The following is a 19,345-nucleotide window of genomic DNA, read 5'->3' as shown; positions in this document are numbered from 1 at the left end:
TTAATGTGGCTGAAGTTACTATAAAATGAGAATATCCTGTCAGAAATAGTCTTTTGGCTGAAATTCAAACAAGAAACTGGAAATCATGAGGTGTCTTGGGGATGAAGTGTTAGGAAAAGTGGAGATGGAGGAATAGGTTAGGATATGTGGGCATGTCAGGGACCTTCCAAGAAAACTCGGGATAAGAAAATCAGAATTTGCAAAATATAGTCCTCATGGGATTATGGTCAGCTTACTTCATAAAGGTGGCTTTTCAGCACATGGTTGTGTGTTCGCTGTGTGCAAAGAACCATGATAAATGTGATGGGGGTGCATAGATGAATCAAGGGGCCTTTCTTGTACGGAATCTTCTTTTGTTGAGGGAGATGTGACTGAGCCTCTGTGATGAGTGGTGTAATAAAAGGGTGAACCAGAGTGCTGAGGAAGGTGGGTGGATCCTGGCTTGGCGATCCACAGAATTGTGCTTGAGGAGATGTCACACACAGAAGGTGGGAAAATGGCTCTCCAGGCACAGAGAAAGTGGAGAGCAGGAGCCCTTGAACCTGAAAGGTAGTGGTGTGGTCCTGGAATGCAGCACTGTCTGGAAGGAGTGGCTGGAATGCAGGTTTCATGGCGGCAGGAGTGGGTAAGACTTCGAGAACTTAGTTCTGGAGGAAATGGGGATCCATGGAAGGTTTTGTGAGGGAGGTTAACGTTAGCAGGACTGTGTCTTCCAAAGGAGCTCTGGTGGCAGTGCGGAGAACGCGTGGGGGAGGGGTGGCTGGGAGGCAATCTGAGGGAAGTTGCAAGAGTCCAGGGGAGAGATATTGAAGACCTGGAATCTTGGGGGCGGGGGGGGGTTGCAGGTGTGGAAGAGGCTGGTTCCAGAGCTTGGTACTTTTCCTAAACTCAAGAGCTCTCTTCTAAAGTTCAAGTCAGATTGAATTTATTAAGAAAGAGAAGATGCTTTTGACAAACACCACAAATTTTTGTTGACCCTTATTCATACCACTGCTCCAGGAAGAGGTCTCCCTGTCTCAAGGGATGGAGCGGCACTGGGAAATTGGGAGTTGGAAGAAAGGCAGGATAGGAAGAGGGTGCTGAGATGTGTGGAAACTCCTGGCTGGTTGTGTCCAAGCCTGTCCTGGTGCTCTTCCATGGTTCCCCTCCCTCTTCTGCTGGTTTCTTTTCTTCCTCATCTATAAAAAAAGACATTTCCCTGAGTTCTTTCATACTGGTTTTGTTTTTCCATCCCATCCCCGCATTTCTAGCCCTAATGTTTCTACTTTTCCTTTGGTCAAATGACTTCCCATCCTGTTGGCTCAGCTGTAAAGTGGGACAAATTACCTGCTTCCTAGTGTCATGAGACTTATGTGAGACCATTCATAGGACGCGCAGCCTAAGGGCTTGAAACAAAGCATTGTGCTTGATAAATAAGCATCCAGCATGTTTGTATATGTTTCTGGAATTCCACCATATTTTTATTGATGTAAATTTAAGCCCATGTCTTTTGAGTTCTTTGAGGGTTTTGTACCACTTTTAGAATTTAAGCATTTAGCATGATATTTGCTCCAGTAAGAGCTCAAAATCGGAGCTTCATTCCTTTGGTCTGCCACAATGATATCTTGAACTCCTCATCCGAGGGCATGGAATTGGCCTTTTGTAAGGATGGACAGGTGACCTTAACTCTTCTGCTTGGAACCAGGGGTCTCATTTGTGGAATGGCTGATTGGAGCTGGTGGCTGGGAAAGAAAAAAGCATGCTGACGTGCCTGTCCCACGTGACTGTATCCCTGCTACGCATTCACCGTGTGTTCGTCAGATGAGTAACATAACAGACTAGAAGCCAAATTCATTTTATACGTATCAGAATTAAAGTTCAGGATTGAAGAGGAAAAAGGAGTTCCTTGTTAGGAGAAAGCAATGTTGTCATGAAAATGGACTGCGAGGAGTTGCCTGATGTGACAGTTAAGTGCCGTTGAGGCACTGGGCAGAGGAAATGCACTCAGGAGATGGGGAGGCCGTGTTCTCTACCGAAACAGCAAAGCTCAATTGTGAAGGTTCATAAACTGAGGTTTGTGTTGGCCTAGAGTGTGGGCTTGAAAACTGCTCAGCAGATGTCTCCTTTGTTTTCTTCTTTTGGCTCCCTGTCGACCAGGAAGGTTACCTTCACAAAGGCCAAGAAATATGTGAAGGAGGAATTTTAGAGACCTGGGCTTGGAGACTGTAAAGTAGGGTTTGCCTTGGGTGAAAAGCTTTAATTTCCTTTACGAGTGAGACAACACACATCCTGTAGATGAGTTGTTAGACGTCAGAGTTTCCAAGAAGGTCCAAGCTGAGCCACTGTGCCAATTCTACAGGTTTGTTACAAAAAGTTGTCACATGGGGACCGCACTCCAGTGGATTCGAGGCTGCCTAAGGTCTGCAGCCTCGTGTCTGTGAAAGATGCGGGCTGTTCTCATTGTATGCTGTGGTTTTAACCCGAACCCGTTTGACCTTGCTGTTTTTTTTTTTTTTTTAAGATTTATTTATTTATTTATGATAGACATAGAGAGAGAGTGGCAGAGACACAGGAGGAGGGAGAAGCAGGCTCCATGCACCAGGAGTCAGATGTGGGATTCGATCCCGAGTCTCCAGGATCGCGCCCTGGGCCAAAGGCAGACGCTAAACCGCTGAGCCACCCAGGGATCCCCTGACCTTGCTGTTAGCAGCGACATTGTGCAACGATGCGAAGGCACCTCCCTGTGCCTCACGTGTCAGGCCCCTGCTTTCCGCGTTCTCCGTGGAAGCCTTCTGCGGCGGTTGGCCCCGGGGCTTGCGTGGTGGACACTGCCCCGCAGGTAATAGCTGTGTCCTCTGTTTTCAGCTATCGTGGACGATGAGAGGCTGTCTGCCGAGGAGATGGACGAGAGGCGGCGCCAGAACATGGCCTACGAGTACCTGTGCCACCTGGAGGAAGCCAAGAGGTGAGCCCCACGCGCACCGGGCCCTGCCCTCTCCCCACCCCTGGCCGTCCTGGCAGGAGCCGGAACGGGGGAAGGACCACAGGGCAGGACAAGGTGCCCACGACCAGGGTCAAGTACTAGCGAGGCGACCACTCCTTTTCTTCCTCAGCTTCTCCCAGGAAATCTCTGGCCAAAATGCAGATTTTTTTTCCGATTCCTCCTCTCCCTGGTTTGGATATGGGGGAGCAGCAAAGACTGAAATCAGCTTCCTTTTATTTATTTTCTTTTTACATTTTAAATTTTAATTCCAGTATTGGCAACCTACGGTGTTTGTTCTGCGTGTACGTGATTCAGCAGTTCTGTACCTTACTCAGTGCTCATCATAAGCGTGCTTTGATCCTTTTCTCTCAGAGCTTCCGCAGGTATTTTTCTCACCCCCACCCCGATAATGATAAATGCCCTATGGGACAGTATCATTTGGACTGAAGTCCATCGGTCACTAGGCTAGAGAGTAGCTTAACGACTGCAATCTCCTTTTAACCCATGGGTGTGTGACCACTGAGGATACATGGTCTCGAAAATCACATTGACTCCCTAAGACATTTTAGATTACAAGTAAACATTGGTTTCTCTGAGAAGAAAGTGAAGATAAACTTTATTTGTACTTAGGCCTCTGTGTCAGAGGAGTCAGAAGAACTTTGTCCTATGCTGGGTGAGTGCTGCTACCGTGCCCATATGCCATGAGTTACATTCTGATTTAGTGCTTTGTGCTGTAATCGAATAGCGATATTGTTCCACAGACAGATAATATGTTCCAGCTTTCTTAAGTATATAGAAAATAAACATTTAGATAATGGCCACTGGTGTTAATTATCTCTAATCACTGATAAATAGCTATCTACAGAGCTAGAAGAATGAAGTTTTAAATCAGTGTTGTGTAGAAGAACATTCAGTGACACACGAGCTAAATTAGCCTCAGAATTGCTTGAAAGGGGATTTTTCAGGGTTGTTTAATATTTCAACAGTATCTTGTAGCTCTAAACTCTGAAGACTACTTTTAAAGATTCTTAAATAGGTCTAAGTCGACAGGTTGCAGCTCACTGAAGACTCAATATCAGTAAGATTATTTAAAACATGCTTTTAGTCAAGTAGTTGATAACAAAGTTAAGGAGAGTGATTTGTAAACATTCAAAATAAACATGCTTTCAGAGAAAAAGTTTAGGGAGAGTTACTGGAAATTTTCTTTCTTCTTAAACACACTTTGTATTCTAAGTTTCTGTCTCTAGTTTTTCTAAGTGAGAAGCAGCGTCACAGAGGAGATGTGTGACTGGGAGTTACTGGACTGGATTTCCTGGTCCCAGCATTACCACTTAAGAGCTCTGTGACCTTGGGCAGGTCATCTAACCTGTGGGAACTTCAGTTTTGTCTCCTCTCTAATGGGATGATAAAGATGCAGTAAAGAGGTTTCATTGTGTCATAAAATGCTTAAATTAAAAAAAAATGTGTTAATGCCACCTGTCCTACATCATGGGCTTTCCCCCCCTAAAAATCAACTAAAATCATAAAGGCATGTGTTATATAAACTAGAGTGGCAGTCAGGTGTATGGTGATAAGCATAATTTTTTCCTAAATGTATCAAATGTATCAATACAGCTTGAAGAATAAGCCTTGTCATATTCTTTAACATTTTCAAAACTTTGTAGTTGAATTTTGTTTTAGAAAAGTCAACATAACAATTAGCCCAGGTTCTTTGAAGAAAGTTTAAGAATAATTTCATTGAAAGAAAAGACTATAAAATATACATGCAACCTCTCCTCTAAAGTAGTTTTATAGATTTATTTTACAAGAAGTGATTAGATGTAATACATATTTATGAATCTTATTAAGATCTGAATATCTTTTTGTGACTTTCAGGCAACCTGATTCTTGGTCATGGAGTCTATAAAAATTATGTGGTCATTAATACATATGTATATATTAATATGTGAACTATGATTTCAGAAAGCATGAGGTATAGAATTCTGATGGCCTTGAACTCAAGAAATAAATGAAGGCGAGACTTAGTCTATGCAAGAAATGGAGAGGGTTTGGCACGTGATTGTTTTACAATGCTCATAACTTAGGAATTTGTCATAGTGGGTTTATTATACTGCATGCATGCATGTGTGTCAATGTAAGTGTGGTTGGCTATGTCTTGTTTCTTAATTCAGTTGAATTGACTTCGGTGTGTTTTAACTAAAAATGTGTAGGTTCTGTCTTTGTGCCTCTCTTTTTTCGTTCTAGAAGTGAGAGCTGGAAGACTATGTTTGCATGTCCCGTGACTCAGAATTTGTAAAAACTCAAAACTACAGTAGTACATTATATATTTAATTTTGCTTTTATTAATTTCAACATTCTGGGATAATTATTAAACCATTTAAAAGTTACTTCATTCAGAGGAGATATCTACTAACAAAAAGTATGATGGACTAATATGAGCAATTATAAGCCAAGAAATAAGTATAAGATAATCTAGATGAAATGGGCAAATTTTAGAAATCCATAAACTATCAAAACTGACTCAAAAAGAAATAAAAAATATGAATAGACTTATAACAAGCAAAAAGATTGAGTTAGTAATCAAAAACTGGCCTATTTTTCTAGAAAATATTATTTTTTAAAAAGATTTTATTTATTTATTCATGAGAGGCAGAGAGACACAGGCAGAAGGAGAAGCAGGCTCCATGCAGGGAGCCCAATGTGGGACTTGATCCCGAGACTCCAGGATCAAGCCCTGGGCCAAAGACAGGCGCTAAACCGCTGAGCCACCCAGGGATCTCCTTTCTAGAAAATATTAGAGGAGGGAACACTTCCCAACTCATTGTATTAAGACCAGTATTTCTTTGATATCACAACCAGACAAAGATACCTCAAGAACGTGATAGACCAACATTCTTTATGAATACAAATACAAAAATCCTCAACAAAATAGTAGCAAACCACGTCCAGTAACATATATAAGGCATTATATACCATGAAGTGGGATTTATCCCAGACATGCAAGTTTAGTTTAACTCAAAAATCAATCAAGATAACTCAGTGCAGAAAAAAGTCTTTTCAAAAGAGAAAACTGGTATTACTCATGCACAAAATTGAATTTGGATCCCTGTTTCATGCATAATCTAATATAAATGTGAGAACAGCAACTACAAAACTCCCAAAAGAAAACAGGAGTGAATCTTTGTGATCTTGGGTTAAACAATTCCTTCTGAGACTTGACACCAAAAGCACAAGCAAAAAAGAAAACTGACAAATTAGCATCACAAAAATTAAGTTTGATTCAAAGGATATTTAAAAAGTGAAAAGACAACCTATGAAATGGGAGAAAATATTTGCAAATCATATATCTGATTAGTGATTTATATCCAGAATAAAGAACTCTTACAACTCAATGTAAAAAGCAAAAACCCAATTTTGAAGTGGGAAGAGGTTCTGAATAGTATTTCACCAAATAAGATACAAATGTACAATTAGAATAGGACAGGGTGCTTAATACCAGCTGTTAGGAAAATTATAACTTCACACTAGAATAGTTATAATCAAAAAGGCTGACAATACCAAGTATTTGCAAGGATGAGGGAAGGTACTGGTTGGGTTGCAAGATGGTACAGCTACTTTTTTTAGAGATTTATTTATTTGAGAGAGAGAGAGTGATAGAGGGAGAGGGAGAGAATCTCAGGCAAGCTCTCTGCTGAGCATGGAGCCCAACACAGTGCTTGAGCTCATGACCCTGAGTTCATGACCCGAGCCAAAAGCAAGAATTGGCCACTCAACCAACTGAGGCACTCAGGTGCCCCAGGGCAGCTACTTATTAAAACTAAATATGTAGTTACCACATGACACAGCGATTGCACCACCAGGTATATACACAAGAAAACTGGAAATCTGTGCACGCAAACCTACACATAAGTGGTCAGTGAAGGGTTATTCATAAGAGCAGAAAGTGAAAATAACCCAATGTCCATCTACTAATGAATAAACAGAATGTAGTATATCCCTACAATGAAATATTATTCATCTATAAAACTATAAAATCAAATTCAATAATGTATAAAAAATACTAAATAAATTACAACCAAGTGAGATTTATCCCAGGTGTGCAAGTCTGGTTGAACATTTGAAAATCAGTTAGTGTGACCTATCATTTCAACAGGCTAAATAAGAAAAATCATATGATTATGTCAAAATATCAGTGCAGAAAAGGCATTTAACAAAATGCAACACTTACTCATGATAAAAATTCTTGGTTAGTGGGGAATAGAGGGGAACACCCCCAGTTTGAGAAAGACTGAACAGAAACATCATGCTTAAAGCTAACATCATACTTAATGTTGAGAAGCTCAGACTTTTCCCATTAAGATCAGATAGATACAAGGCAACGATGTTCCGTCTCACCACTCCTTTTCAACATTGTACTGGAAGTTCTAGCTAATACAATAAAATAAAGGAGGAAAACAAAATATAAACAGATTGGAAAGGAAGATATAAAACTGGATTTCTGGGACACCTGGTGGCTCAGCGGTTGAGCGTCTGCCTTTGGCCCAGGGCATGATCCCGGAGTTCCAGGATCGAATCCCACATTGGGCTCCCTGCAGGGAGCCTGCTTCTCCCTCTGCCTCTATCTCTGCCTCTTTCTCTCTGTATGTCTCATGAATAAAGAAAATATTTAAAAAAAGAAAACTGGATTTCTTCACAGATGACGTAATTGTGTAAAAAACCTGAAAGAACTAAGAAAAACTGGAACTAATAAGCAATTGCAGCAGACTTGCAGGATACAAGATTATATACAGAAGTCTATCACTTTTCTACATACCAGTAAAGAACAAGTGGAATTTGAAATTTAAAAAGATTCCATTTACATTAGAACTCAAGAAATGAATTACTTAAGTAAAAATTTAATAAAATACAGACAAACTCTATATGAGGGAAACTATCAAATTCTGATGAAGTAGAAGAGAGAAGAACTAAATAAATGGAGAGATATTTCATGTTTATGGATAGGAAGACTTTTTTTTCAGTTTTTTTTAATAAATTTATTTTTTATTGGTGTTCAATTTGCCAACATATAGAATAACACCCAGTGCTCATTCCATCAAGTGCCCCCCTCAGTGCCCGTCACCCAGTCACCCCCACCCCCCGCCCACCTCGCCTTCCACCACCCCTAGTTCATTTCCCGGAGTTAGGAATCTCTCATGTTCTGTCTCCCTTTCTGATATTTCCCACTCATTCTTTCTCCTTTCCCCTTTATTCCTTTTCACTATTTTTTATATTCCCCAAATTAATGAGACCATATAATGTTTGTCCTTCTCCGATTGACTTATTTCACTCAGCATAATACCCTCCAGTTCCATATGGATAGGAAGACTTAATATTAAGTGGTCACTTCTTCCCATCTTGATCTATAGATTTAATGCAATGTCAGTCAAAATGTCAAGTTACTTTTTGCGTATTGACAACATGATTCTATATTTTACATGGAGAATCAAAAGACCTAGAAAAGCTAACATAATATTAAAGGAGAACAAAGATGGAAGACTGACACTTCTGGACATTAAATTTTAATATAAAGCTCTAGTGATGAAGACAGTGGCTTTGGTGAAACATGAGACAAATAGATCAGTGAAAGAAAATGGAAAACCCTTGGGCAGCCCGGGTGGCTCAGCGGCTTAGCACCGCCTTCAGTCCAGGTCGTGATCCTGGAGACCCAGTATCAAGTTCCATGTTGGGCTTCCTGCGTGGAGCCTGCTTCTCCCTCTGCCTGTGTCTCTGCCTCCCTCTCTCTCTCTCTCTCTCTCTCTCTCGGCTAAGTAAATAAATAAAATCTTTTTTTAAAAAAATGGAAAACCCAGAAATAGACCTCTATAAGTACAGTCAGTTATTGACAAAGGAGCAAACCAATACAATGGAGGAAAGGTTGTCTTTTCAACAAATGGTGCTAAAACAACTGGACATGCAAAAAATGAATCTAGATCTTAGACTCCATACTCTTCACAAAATATACCATCGTACCCCTCATAAGAGACACCTCAAATAGAAAAAGAAAAAGTACAAAACTTTAAAAAGAAAGGATAAAACTTACGTGAAAATGAGTATGGTAGTGGTTTTTAAGATACAGCACCTATAGCATGCTCCATGAAGGAAAAAATTGGTAAGCTGGATTTTATTAAAATTAAAAATTCCAAAAAAAAAAATCCTGCTCTGCAAAAGGCAATGTCAAGAGAATAAGAAAGTCCACAGACTGGTAGAAAATATTTGCAAAACACATAGCTGATAAAGGGCTGTGACCCAAAATTTGTAAAGAACTCTTAAAACCAAATAATAAGAAAAGAACTAGATTAAAGCATGAGCTATGGGATGCCTGGGTGGGTCAGTGCTTTAGCCCCTGCCTTTGGCCCAGGGCATGATCCTGGAGTCCTGGGATCGAGTCCTGCATTGGGCTCCACGCATGGAGCCTGCTTCTCTCTCTGCCTATGTCTCTGCCTCTCTCTGTGTTTCTCATGAATAAATAAATAAAATCTTTTTTTTTTTTTTAAAGAATGAGCTAAAAAAAAAAAAGAATGAGCTAAAAACCTTAACAGACACATCACCAAAGAAGACATACAAATGGCAAATAAGCATAGAAAATGATGCTCCACATCATATGTTATCAAGGATGTGCAAAATAAAACAAGAAATCACTGTACATTTAGCAGCATGGCCAAAATCTGAAACATTGACACCACTAAATACTGTGAGTATTTGAAGCAACAGGAACTCTCTCATTGCTCATGGAAATGCAAAGTGGTATAGTCACTTTGGAAGACAGTTTGACAGTTTATTTAAAAACTGAACATACTCTTGCCATACGATCCAGCTATCATGCTCCTATTTATCTGATGGAATGAAGTCTTAGACACACACACACACACACGCATACACACACACCTTCTAAATGGGTGTTGATGAAAGGGTGTTTTTTTTTTTTTTTTTTTAGACTTTATTTATTAGAGAGCGCACAAGCAGGGGGAGAGACAGAGGGAGAGGGAAAAGCAGACTCCCCAGCCGAGCAGGGACCCTGATGCAGGGCTCATCCCAGTACCCTAAGATCATGTCCTGAGGTGAAGGCAGATGCTTAACTGACCGAGCCACCCAGGTACCCCTGAAATATTTTTTTAATAATAATTAAAGTTGGCCATGACCAAGATGTCCTTCAGTAGGTGAATAAAAGATACATTGTGGTATATCCAGACATTGGAAAGAAGTGAACTATCAAGCCATGATAAGCCCTGGAGGAACTTTAAATGCATAGTCCAAAGTGAAATAAGCCAATTGCGGTGGCTACATCCTACACGATTCCAACTATTACATTCTGGAAAAGAATGTAAAACTGTAACTGTAAAAACTGTCAGTTTTGGGGGGAGGAGGATGAAAAGATGGGGCAGAGAGAATTTTTAGGATAATAAAAATAATCTATATGACGTTACAATGATAAATGTATCTGTCCAGACTCACAGAATGTGTAACACCAGGAGTGAAGCATAATGTAACAATGGAATTTGGATGATTACTATGAGTCCATGTTAGGTTCATCAATTAGACCAAATGTTCCAGTCTGGTGCAGGATGTTGATAATGGGAGAGATTATGCATGTGTGAGGGCAGGGGATATATGGGAAATTTCTGTATCTTTCATTTTTGTTGTGAATCTAAAACTATTAAAATTGGTGGTAAAGAATGAAATACTGATACATACTTCAACACAGATGGATAGTAGAATATACTAAGTGAAAGAAGCCAGACACAAAAGGCCACTCACTGTATAATTCTATCCATATGAAGTATCCAGGAAAGGCAGATCCGTGGAGACAGATCATAGATCATGGGCTGCCTTGGCTCGGGGGAAGAGGGGTGGGAGAGTGAGTGATAATTGGTATGAAGTTTGTTCTTGCAAGATCAAAAATGTTCTCAAATTGATGGTGGTGATGGTTGTATAATTCTGAGCGTATTAAAAATTACCCAATTGTAGACTTTAAAAGGGTAAATGTGTGGTATATAAAGTATATCTATATTAAACTATATCTTATTAAAACCATTATGAAAGAAAAGTTCCTTCGACTAGACTAGCTTGGAGAAGTCCTTAGTAAAGCTGTTAAATAAGGCTAAATGGCATTTTGCAGACAAAATAGTCATAGAAGGTATGGCAGAGATACATGGCTTGTCCAAAGAGTATTCGTTTTATAGTTTTTGAGCACCCACTGTGTATAAATAGGTGCAATAGGGTCACTTGGATCTAATTAGATCAAGCAATTAATAACGTGCCCAAAAAAGCTGTTTAGTTAAAGCTTTTACTCATGAGCTTAAAATTATTTTCTTCACTTTTGTTTGCTCTGTTAATCTCTCTACATGTGTGTACATGAGTGTCTCCCTGTATGTAACCCATCATTCTCCTAAATATCTCTACCATGTTCACCTCTCTACCTTACCACAAGCCCCCCTGAAGGTGGTGAGGGGGTACGAGGCTTCTAACCTCTCTTTCTAGATTACTGCCATGGTCTCTGACTGCTTTCTCCACTCCTCTGGGCTCCTTTAATCTTTAATCTGTATCATATTCAGATGAATTTCTTCAGAACTCTGATCTGTTGTGGCCAACCCTTTTGAAAACCACCCAGTGGTTTCTCAGTTTTCCTAGAATAAAGACTAAACCCTTTTATAGGGCCTCATAAGCTCTGCAGAGTCTCATCCTTATGGCCTGGACTCCAGTTTCATATTGTGTGCCCTGTTCCCTAATTGCTCTATATTCCAGCCACATTGACCCTTTTTCCATGTTCCTCCTCTGCAGGACCTTTGCATATACTATTCCCTTTTCCTGTTGATACAGTTAGACATTATGGTCTTTAAATCTCAGCTCACTTTTTCAGGGAGTCCTTCTTTGACAGGTCCATGTAGGTCAAATACCCCTATTACAAGGTCCCATGACATCCTATCCATCACATACTTGAATGAATTACTTAATGCCCAGTTTTGAATTATTATTCTTTGCTCATTAATTAGGATTAGTTGTACTCTGTTTTCTGTATGTTTTCATGGAGGTAACCAGTAGAATGTGAATTAGATTCGTGGTAGTTGAGATTCTAGATGGTTTGGCTAGACTTCTAGCCTAAAGGTAAAATTTAATCTTAGCCTCAGTGAAAAAATTCCATATTGAATTTAGATGATTGCTGCCATCCATGTGACCCAATGGGTTATGAAGCTGGGAATCCTACACAGCTGAATGATCCCACAGTGAACTAGAAGTTACCCAGAGAAAGACATAGAGTATTTTTCAGTGAATGAAAGAATGATTGGCTGAATGAAGAAAGGAAAAGGCCACCTGTATATTAAGATGACTTATGGCTGAAATTATTGCACATAGTTGATAAAATTATGACTTCTGGGCATATGGACTTGATAATTAAGTCTCAAAATACTAATGTTAATAACAAGGGGAAATATGAAAGGCACATTTGTAGGACTGAAAAAGAGAGATAACTGCTTTCTTTCTTTTTTTTTTAAAGATTTATTTATTTATGATAGAGAGAGAGAGAGAGAGAGAGGCAGTGACACAGGCAGAGGAATAAGCAGGCTCTGTGCCGGGAGCCTGACGCGGGACTTGATCCTGGGACTCCAGGATCGCGCCCTGGCCCAAAGGCAGGCACTAAACTGCTGAATCACCCAGGGATCCCTTTCTTTTCTTTTCTTTTCTTTTCTTTTCTTTTCTTTTCTTTTCTTTTCTTTTCTTTTCTTTTCTTTTCTTTTCTTTTCTTCTTTCTTTTTCTCCTTTCCTTTCCTTTCCTTTCCTTTCCTTTCCTTTCCTTTCCTTTCCTTTCCTTTCTTTCCTTTTTTTCTTTCTTTCTCTTCTCTTCTCTTTCTTTTTCTCTCATTTATTTTGAGATAACTGCTTTATAAAGTGGCTCTTGACCCAGTGTTTCTCCATAAGCTAAAGAGTTTGTGTGAATGCCTGAAGAGCCAATCATATTTTGGGGGGGAGACAGAGGATATCTGGCATGTGTACTAGTTGCCCATAACTGTGTAACAAATTACTCTAAAACTTAGCAGCTTAAAACAGTGAACATTTATCTCACACTTTTTGAGAGTCGACAATCTGTTCATAGTTTAACTAGGTCCTCTGTCATTCAGTGTCTCATAAATGACTATCACAAAGTTCAAGCAGGGCAGATCTGCTTCCAAGCTCAGTCATGGTGTTGGCAGGATTCAGTTCCTGATGGACATTTGGACTGAGGACCCCAGTTCATTGCTGTTGTTGGCCACAGGCCTCCCTCAGTTCCTTGACATATGGGCTTCTCTGTGGGGCAGCTCACAGTATGGCAGCTGGCTTCCTTCGGTGAGCAAGGAAGAAAGGGCAAGTAAGATGGAAGCCAGAGCCCCTTTATAATCTATTCTTAGAAGTGGTGTCCCATAGTTTGTTGCGTTCTATTCATTAGAATCAAGTTACTAAATCCACATGTGTTCAAGGGAAGAAGATTACAGAAAGGCATGAATTCTAGAGGGCTACTTCTAAAATACATTAGGGGACAAGCTGCCTTCTATAGGGTGTATACATATCCTATCGCAGTTGACCCCAGACTAAAGGGGGAAAATCCTCTTTATACTGCCAGAACGCAAATTAGGAATTGGCTAGTGTCTTGGTCTAAATGATGATGGTACTAAGGTTATTTATTCCTTGATATCTTTGAATTGTGAACTATTTTGGACTAAGCTTTTCATTCTTCTACCATTTTAAATAATGCCAAATGGATTTTTAAGTTTTTTCAGGTAGACCCTGAAAGCTGTCTTGATATAGTTTCTTTGCTGTGGGTATTTTGCTGAAATGGAGCTGTTAAGACAAGTCTGCCGCTCATATGGACTTTGAAAGCTTCCTTCTGAGAGACACAAGAGAGAGAGAGAAGCAGAGACATAGGCAGAGGGAGAAGCAGGCTCCATGCAGGGAGCCTGATATGGGACTCGATCCCAGGACCCCGGGATCATGCCCTGTGCCGAGGGCAAGTGCTCAGCCACTGAGCCACCCAGGCATCCCTGAAAGTTTATGATGCCAGAAATCCTGTCATTTAAATTAAAAGAGTTAATCCCCCCCCAAAAAAGTAGTTCTGTTGAGTAGATTTCATATTAACCTCTCCAAAATGTATTTCAATAGTGAAAATTAGTCTTTTTAAAAGAACTTTATTTCTTTAGTTTTTTTAGGACAACTGTGCAAAAAATCTAAGTTGGAGAGTTCTCTTTGGGAAAACGCTGGGTTGAGGAGGGAAATCAAACTGGAGCCATTGTGAAGGTCAGGGAATGGGAGAGGGCATCTTGGCAAGAGAAGGAGAGGGAATTTGCAAATTATACTTGGGCAAGTGGTTATGAATGGGGCTGCTGTTTGTTTCCCAAGGAAGTTCCTGAAATATTATATTTCTTTTTTATGGAAAGAGAAAATGCTACAAATCTCTGGTGTGCTTACTTTTTCTGTCCTACCCCTGAAAATAAACAAAGCAAAAGTCTTCCCTCAAGACTTATGTGATGGACTTGTTTAGAAATATTATCTTCAAAGAGCTCTTTATGTGAGCTAAGCTGTTCTTTGTATAAGTGAGTCTGGGACAGTTTCATATGTGTCCTGGAAAAGAAACAAAACACGGGTGTGATTCCTTTTGTTTCTGTGCTTACAACTCCGATACCAAAAAGACACCTCATTGATGAGATCAAGTCTCAAGCTCTGGCTTTACCTAGTAGGGAGGTAGAGAATTAGATTGGAAAGGAGAAATGCTTCAAATGTTGAAGCAAGTGAGAAGGATGAATATGGGATTACCTAACACTGAATATTTGGGACTGCTTTAAGAAAATGAATCTTATGACTGACGAATGGTTTAGAAAATCCACTGGGTTTCTTCTACAGGTTTGGACCTCACTGCCTTTCTTTCCAAAGGATGCTGCCTATGGCTGTTAAGTGACACTGATAGAAACTAGGAATTTGGAAGAAAATACCTTTCTTTTTTTTTTTTTTTAAAGATTTTATTTTATTTACTCATGAGAGATAGAGTGAGAGACAGAGGCAGAGGGAGAAGCAGGCTCCATGCAGGGGTCCCGACATGGGACTCGATCACGGGTCTCCAGGATCACACCCTGGGCTGCAGGCGGCGCTAAACCGCTGCACCATCGGGGCTGCCCAGAAAATACCTTTCTTGGTCATCAACCCATTAAGAGACATGTTGTTGCTCTGTGAAAAATGTTAATGAACTATTTTTTAAAAGAGTTTATTTATTCATGAGACACAGAGAGAGACAGAGACATAGGCAGAGGGAGAAGCAGGCAGGCTCCCTGCAAGGAGCCTGATGCGGTGCTGGGATCATGCCCTGAGCCCAAGGAGCTCAAACACAGAGCTCAACCCAGGTGTCCCTATTGAGGAATCTTAATTGTATTTGCAAAACTTAAATAGCGCATATATTTCCATAGCATTTCCTCCTTCTTCCTTGTTCTCTCCCTGGCTCTGATGTCACCTTTGCTGTCCAAGGGAACAAGATGAAACATGGGCTGGCTCCATGCAGTGGCTGGCAGGCTGGTGGGGCAGAGGTACAGCTGAGTTGACAGCAGGGGCCCTTCTCGGGGTATGGCTCCTGGGTGAGGGGAGGTCCTGTCTCCTAGGAGTGGCCTGTCTGGACATGCTTTCCAATTAGCTTGCTTTGGGAGCCACATGCCACAGAGGTCCAGGACCTTTATGACACCCAGGGCTTGTCCCCCTGAGGTCTATATCAAAAATAGAGAGATGGAGTAATCTCTCAGGAGAACAAGTCTTCAGGGCCAGCCAACAGGGGATAACCTCAGATAAGATTTGGGCTTAATGGGGTGTATCCATGGCACAAGAGGAGGCATGGTACCAGCCAGCCCAACCTGCCAGGGGCTGCTGCTTATAGCTGGGCCCTCGGGGAACATTATTCATGAAATGTTGGTGCTGAGGTCCATCTGGGTGGTAATCAGGGGGTTGTTCATGGCACTGGAATAGAAGAGTCAGATATTAAAGATGTGAAGGGAGAAGCCCCAGGGTTTGGCAGAGAACTAGATTTGAGGGACAGAGGACACCAGGAAGTCAGATGCTTTGGGACAGATCCAGGCTGGACTTACCTGACTCAGCCACACATCTTGTATAGTCTCTGTCAGAAGAGCCTGGGGTTGGAATACAGAGTTGAGAGACCTTTTTAAGTTTCACATACTCTGTGTCCTAGCCTTGGGTATGTATTGGGCAGGTGCCAGTCAGGTGTGGTCTGATAGAGCGAAGCTTAACTTCTCAGAATGCTGGTATTTTTAAATATAAATCAATACTCATCATCTCCAGCCAAAGAGAAGTTGAGCAACTGATATTTGATCCCAAAGTCTGTATTTGTTTCCAGGCTCTTTGAAGTTGGAGAGCTGGGACAGGTGAGGCATTTCCATGGTCACAAATATACTTTACTGTAGGGTTAGCAGGTGAGTGGCCTCTCCCCAGGCACAATGCCCAAAGCACTCCACTTAAAAAGGGTTATCCCCATTTTACAGATGGAGGAAACAAGTCTTGGAAAAACTGAAGGAATTTTTCCAGGGTCAATAGCCAACAAGTGAAAACAATATTCCATCCCAGGTCTGTCAGTTTCAAAGACTATGATTAAAAATGAACACACACTGAAAAGAAAAAAACAAACAAAAACGAACACACTGTCTCATTATTTCTCTTTATTTATATTTTTTGTCTCATTATTTCTTAATGTGTTTGATCATGTCTTCAAGTTCAGAACTCTTTGGTTTTGGCGGCCTTGGTTTTGGGGTTCTATATAGACTAGCTTTTTTCTGGGTCTTTTTTTTTAATTTTATTTATTCATGATAGAGACAGAGACAGAGACACAGGCAGAGGGAGAAGCAGGCTCCATGCAGGGAGCCCGACGTGGGACTCGATCCCAGGACTCCAGGATCATGCCTTGCGCCAAAGGCAGGCACTAAACCACTGAGCCACTCAGGGATCCCCTATTTTTTAGGTCTTGATCAGCCTTCACTATTTGAGCTTTGATGGAATCAGCATAGTAGGACCATCTGCTGGGTTTAAAAAAAAATTTCTCTCTCTCCTCCCTCTCTCTCTTTCTCTTTTAACCTTTCCTGTGGCTTGTTTGCTTGTTTCTGTTTTGTTTTAACTAGTACTTGGACTAGTAGTTCTGGGGGAGAATTTACCTTATATACTCCCTCCCGTTCTTGTCTCTTGTCTGTCTTCTGGTAGACTTCTTGGAATTTTAGTAGGAATTTGCACTTCTCTGTGATGTAGACTTTCTTTTCCTCTCACCCAGGCTAGTTTTGGTGCCTCTTTGTTCTTGGTTGGGTCTGGATTCTACATTCAATTTACTGATTGTCTTTTTGGTTCTGTCACTACTAAAACTGGCTTGAGAAAATGCTCTGCCTTCTTGTTGAAACATCAAAAAGTACAAATAGCAAACATGCTGAGGTCTCTTCCTTCCTGTAGGCACCTCCCCACCAGATGCTGCCTCATGCTGTGATGCTTATAATTCATAAAACAGTGTCATTATTCAAGGCCTTAGAGGAACTCTAAGGAGGGCTGCTGGGGGAAAACAATTCTAGAAGGTAGCTAGAGAATGATTGTTTTGTATCTTCCATTGTAGAATGTAGAATGCTCTTCCATTGCTTTTTTTGGTCTGAACACTTGTTATCCTCTAGCAGTGTACAAATCTCCACTATGTATATGGGGACACTGAGTCTCAGAGAAGTTCATTGACTTACCCATTCCAGGGTGGAGTTCCTGGTAGATTTGGAATTGGGATAAAGTCTCCTGGCCATTTGACAATTGCTCTTTTGTCCAACTCATGTTGATCAAAGTATTAGTAAAAAGCTCAATGGTGAAAATATACAAAAATGAAAATATTAAACTTACATTGTTTGGTAAATTCAGTTGAAGTTTGCTTTTAGTTTTATATTGAGTTCATAGTATGAGGGAGTTAGCCATTTGTACATTTTTGTTGTTTATTTTACATTTTGCTGAGAAGCTTGAACGTGCTAAAATAAGAGTTCAGGAATTCAGTTCTAGTCATTTCCATACTCTCCTCAGTTAGTCTTCCTTGGCTTAGATGGTCATTGATAATATATATATATTTTTTTACCTTCAATTAATTCGTAATAGAGTTGTTCCTGCCTCAAGGATTTCACAGAACAAAAGTTGAGGCAGCCACATCACCTGAGAGAGAGTGATTTTGGAAAGTGATGCCCAAATTCAGTTGCCTCCTGCATCAGGATCACAAGGGCACCTGTGCAAATATAGGTTTCTGAGGTTTACTCTAGACCCTACAAATCCATCTCTGGGAAGTGGGGCCCTGGGGTCTGTATTTTAACAAATGGTTCAGATAAATGTTTACACACATTAAGTTGGAGAATCACTCTCTCAAGAGAGAAGAGACCAGCATCTATGACTGGTGCTGTCTCAGCAACTCTGGCTTTCCCACCCCAGCTCAGATGAACACCGATACCCCTTGCTGTGTGACCAGAGGGGGAGGGGCCAGGGTATTGAGGGTGTTCTCTGCTGCAGTGAGAAGGATGGAAGAATGAAAGCGGCTGCAGTAGGAAAAGTGCTAGTACATCAGCCAGAGTTGGATAATAAGCCTGGGCAATTTTTAGACCTTTGGTGGGCTTTTGAGTTTTCCTCCTGGAGCCAGTGTGTTTATGTGAATTTTTCCAACAAGATGAAAGGAAATGAATAGGGCATCTGGGCTCAGGGATAGGCATGTTGGCTCTGAGAAAGTCACAGAAACAGGAACCTCAGGGTGTTAATATGTGAGCGTCACTGACATTGAATGGCATGGAGGCCCCAACTTGATAAGGAATCTCATGAGGCCAGGATGGGTAAGATGGAGTGGGGCAGTAGGGAAAGTCAAGGAACTGCCTATGATGAGAATGAAGGGAAGGACTTGTCAGAATAAGAAGCAGGGAAGTGTGGGGATCCCAGGATGGCTCAGCGGTTGAGCTTCTGCCTTCAGCCCAGGGCATGGTCCCGAGGTCCTGAGATCCAGTCCCACATCGGGCTTCCTGTGTGGAGCCTGCTTCTCCCTCTGCCTGTGTCTCTGCCTCTCTCTCTCTCTCTGTGTGTGTGTGTGTGTCTCTCATGAATAAATAAATAAAATTTAAAAAAGAAGAAGTAGAGAAGTGGGTAAATGGAAAGCTACAGAGATTTAGAAGCCTCATTTTAAAGGTAGAATATTCTGGGGCATGATAAGGTCCAGTGTGGCTGAAGTTGAATGGAAGGGAAACCTTTGGATGAAGAAGGAGGAGGTCTTCAAACTGTGCTTTGGGTGTTCCCAGGGTCCTCCACCTTCTTGAAGACTCCAAGCAGAGGTGAGCATGGGAGGAA

General features: G+C 41.0%; 1 protein-coding gene and 1 long non-coding RNA gene across 3 annotated transcripts in view; one reads left to right on the top strand and one right to left on the bottom strand.

Moving 5' to 3' along the window:
- The window catches only part of IQGAP2 (IQ motif containing GTPase activating protein 2), a 288,002-nt gene that overhangs the window by 44,578 nt on the left and 224,079 nt on the right, over positions 1-19,345 (top strand). For both annotated transcript variants that reach the window (XM_025438205.3, XM_025438204.3), the window contains exon 2: positions 2,845-2,944. In XM_025438205.3, the coding sequence (XP_025293990.3) occupies positions 2,845-2,944 (100 nt within the window). The remainder of the gene's footprint in view (positions 1-2,844; positions 2,945-19,345) is intronic.
- Positions 920-17,542, bottom strand: LOC118354224 (uncharacterized). The gene is made up of 3 exons (XR_004814316.2): positions 17,167-17,542; positions 16,093-16,134; positions 920-1,178 (listed from the first exon to the last, which is right to left on the bottom strand). It is a non-coding gene; the product is annotated as an uncharacterized LOC118354224 (long non-coding RNA).

Source organism: Canis lupus, chromosome 3, assembly GCF_003254725.2.
Source record: "Canis lupus dingo isolate Sandy chromosome 3, ASM325472v2, whole genome shotgun sequence".
NCBI classification, from domain to species: domain Eukaryota; kingdom Metazoa; phylum Chordata; class Mammalia; order Carnivora; family Canidae; genus Canis; species Canis lupus.
The sequence above is the reverse complement of the archived record's forward strand: the minus strand, read 5'-3'. Positions and strand labels throughout refer to the sequence as shown.